This window comes from Chenopodium quinoa, unplaced genomic scaffold (genome assembly GCF_001683475.1).
Source record: "Chenopodium quinoa cultivar QQ74 unplaced genomic scaffold, ASM168347v1, whole genome shotgun sequence".
NCBI lineage: Eukaryota > Viridiplantae > Streptophyta > Magnoliopsida > Caryophyllales > Amaranthaceae > Chenopodium > Chenopodium quinoa.
In genome coordinates, this window is record NW_018743074.1 from 1303706 (window position 1) to 1304697 (window position 992).

Sequence of the window (992 nt, forward strand, 5' to 3'; positions counted from 1 at the left end):
CAAACAATATAACCAATACATCATTAATTATTTATTTTGGGGGTAGTGAGAAAATCAACAACTTCAATATGAGTTGCATCGCTATAATCAAAGTCACCTTCGCCATCTTCAAGTACAAGATTTGTCTCAACCTTCTTTCCTAGCTTTAGTGATTCTTGATAAAGCTCAACAACGTGTTTTGGTGTTCGACACACACGAGACCAATGGCCTTTTACTCCACAACGATAACAAATATTAGGCTCATGTTTGTCTTTCTCAACTTTATCATTTTTGCGTTCCCACTTCCGGTGGGAATGTGAGCTCTTAGAGCACGACCTCCACCATATCCACGTCCTCGACCACGGCTGGGCCACTGACCGCGACCTCGACCTCGACCACTACTACTAGAATGGTCTCTATTTTTTTGTTTCTTTCCCATCATGAGAAATCACATTCGCTTCAGGGAATGGAGTAGAGCCAGTAGGACGAGATTCATGATTTTTCATCAACAACTCGTTATTTTGTTTAGCCACAAGCAAAAAAAATATCAATTCAAAATATTTCTTAAAACCTTTCTCTCGATATTGTGTCTGCAGGACAATATTATTTGCATGGAAAGTGGAGTATGTTTTTTCTAATATCTCTGCATCAATAATCTTCTCTCCACATAATTTCAATTGAGAAGTTATTCTGAACATGGCTGAATTATATTCACTAACAGATTTAAAATCTTGCAATCGCAAGTTTAACCAATCATAACGAGCTTTAGGAAGTATAATAGTTTTTTGGTGGTCATATCTTTCCTTTAGACTATTCCAAAGGGTTTCTAGGTCTTTAACAGTGAGATATTCATTTTTTAGACCTTTATGGAGGTGATGACGAAGAAATATCATGGCGATTGTTTCACCAAGTCCTTTAGAATCTAGGTGTATTTCAGCATCTAACACCCATGATAAATAATTCTTTCCGGTAATATCAAGGGCCACAAATTCAAATTTGACAAGGTTCGACAT

The 992-nt window shown here is 37.0% G+C and overlaps 1 protein-coding gene across 1 annotated transcript; it reads right to left on the bottom strand.

The window, feature by feature from the left end:
* Positions 1-395: 395 nt before the first annotated feature.
* LOC110731492 lies at positions 396-992 on the bottom strand. Its single transcript, XM_021911343.1, has one exon. The coding sequence runs from the start codon at positions 990-992 to the stop codon at positions 396-398; it is 597 nt and encodes a 198-aa protein (XP_021767035.1).

Coding starts and splice junctions, on each gene's coding strand:
- LOC110731492 (XM_021911343.1), bottom strand. CDS start 992: ATGTCGAACCTTGTCAAATTTGAATTTGTGGCCCTTGATATTACCGGA.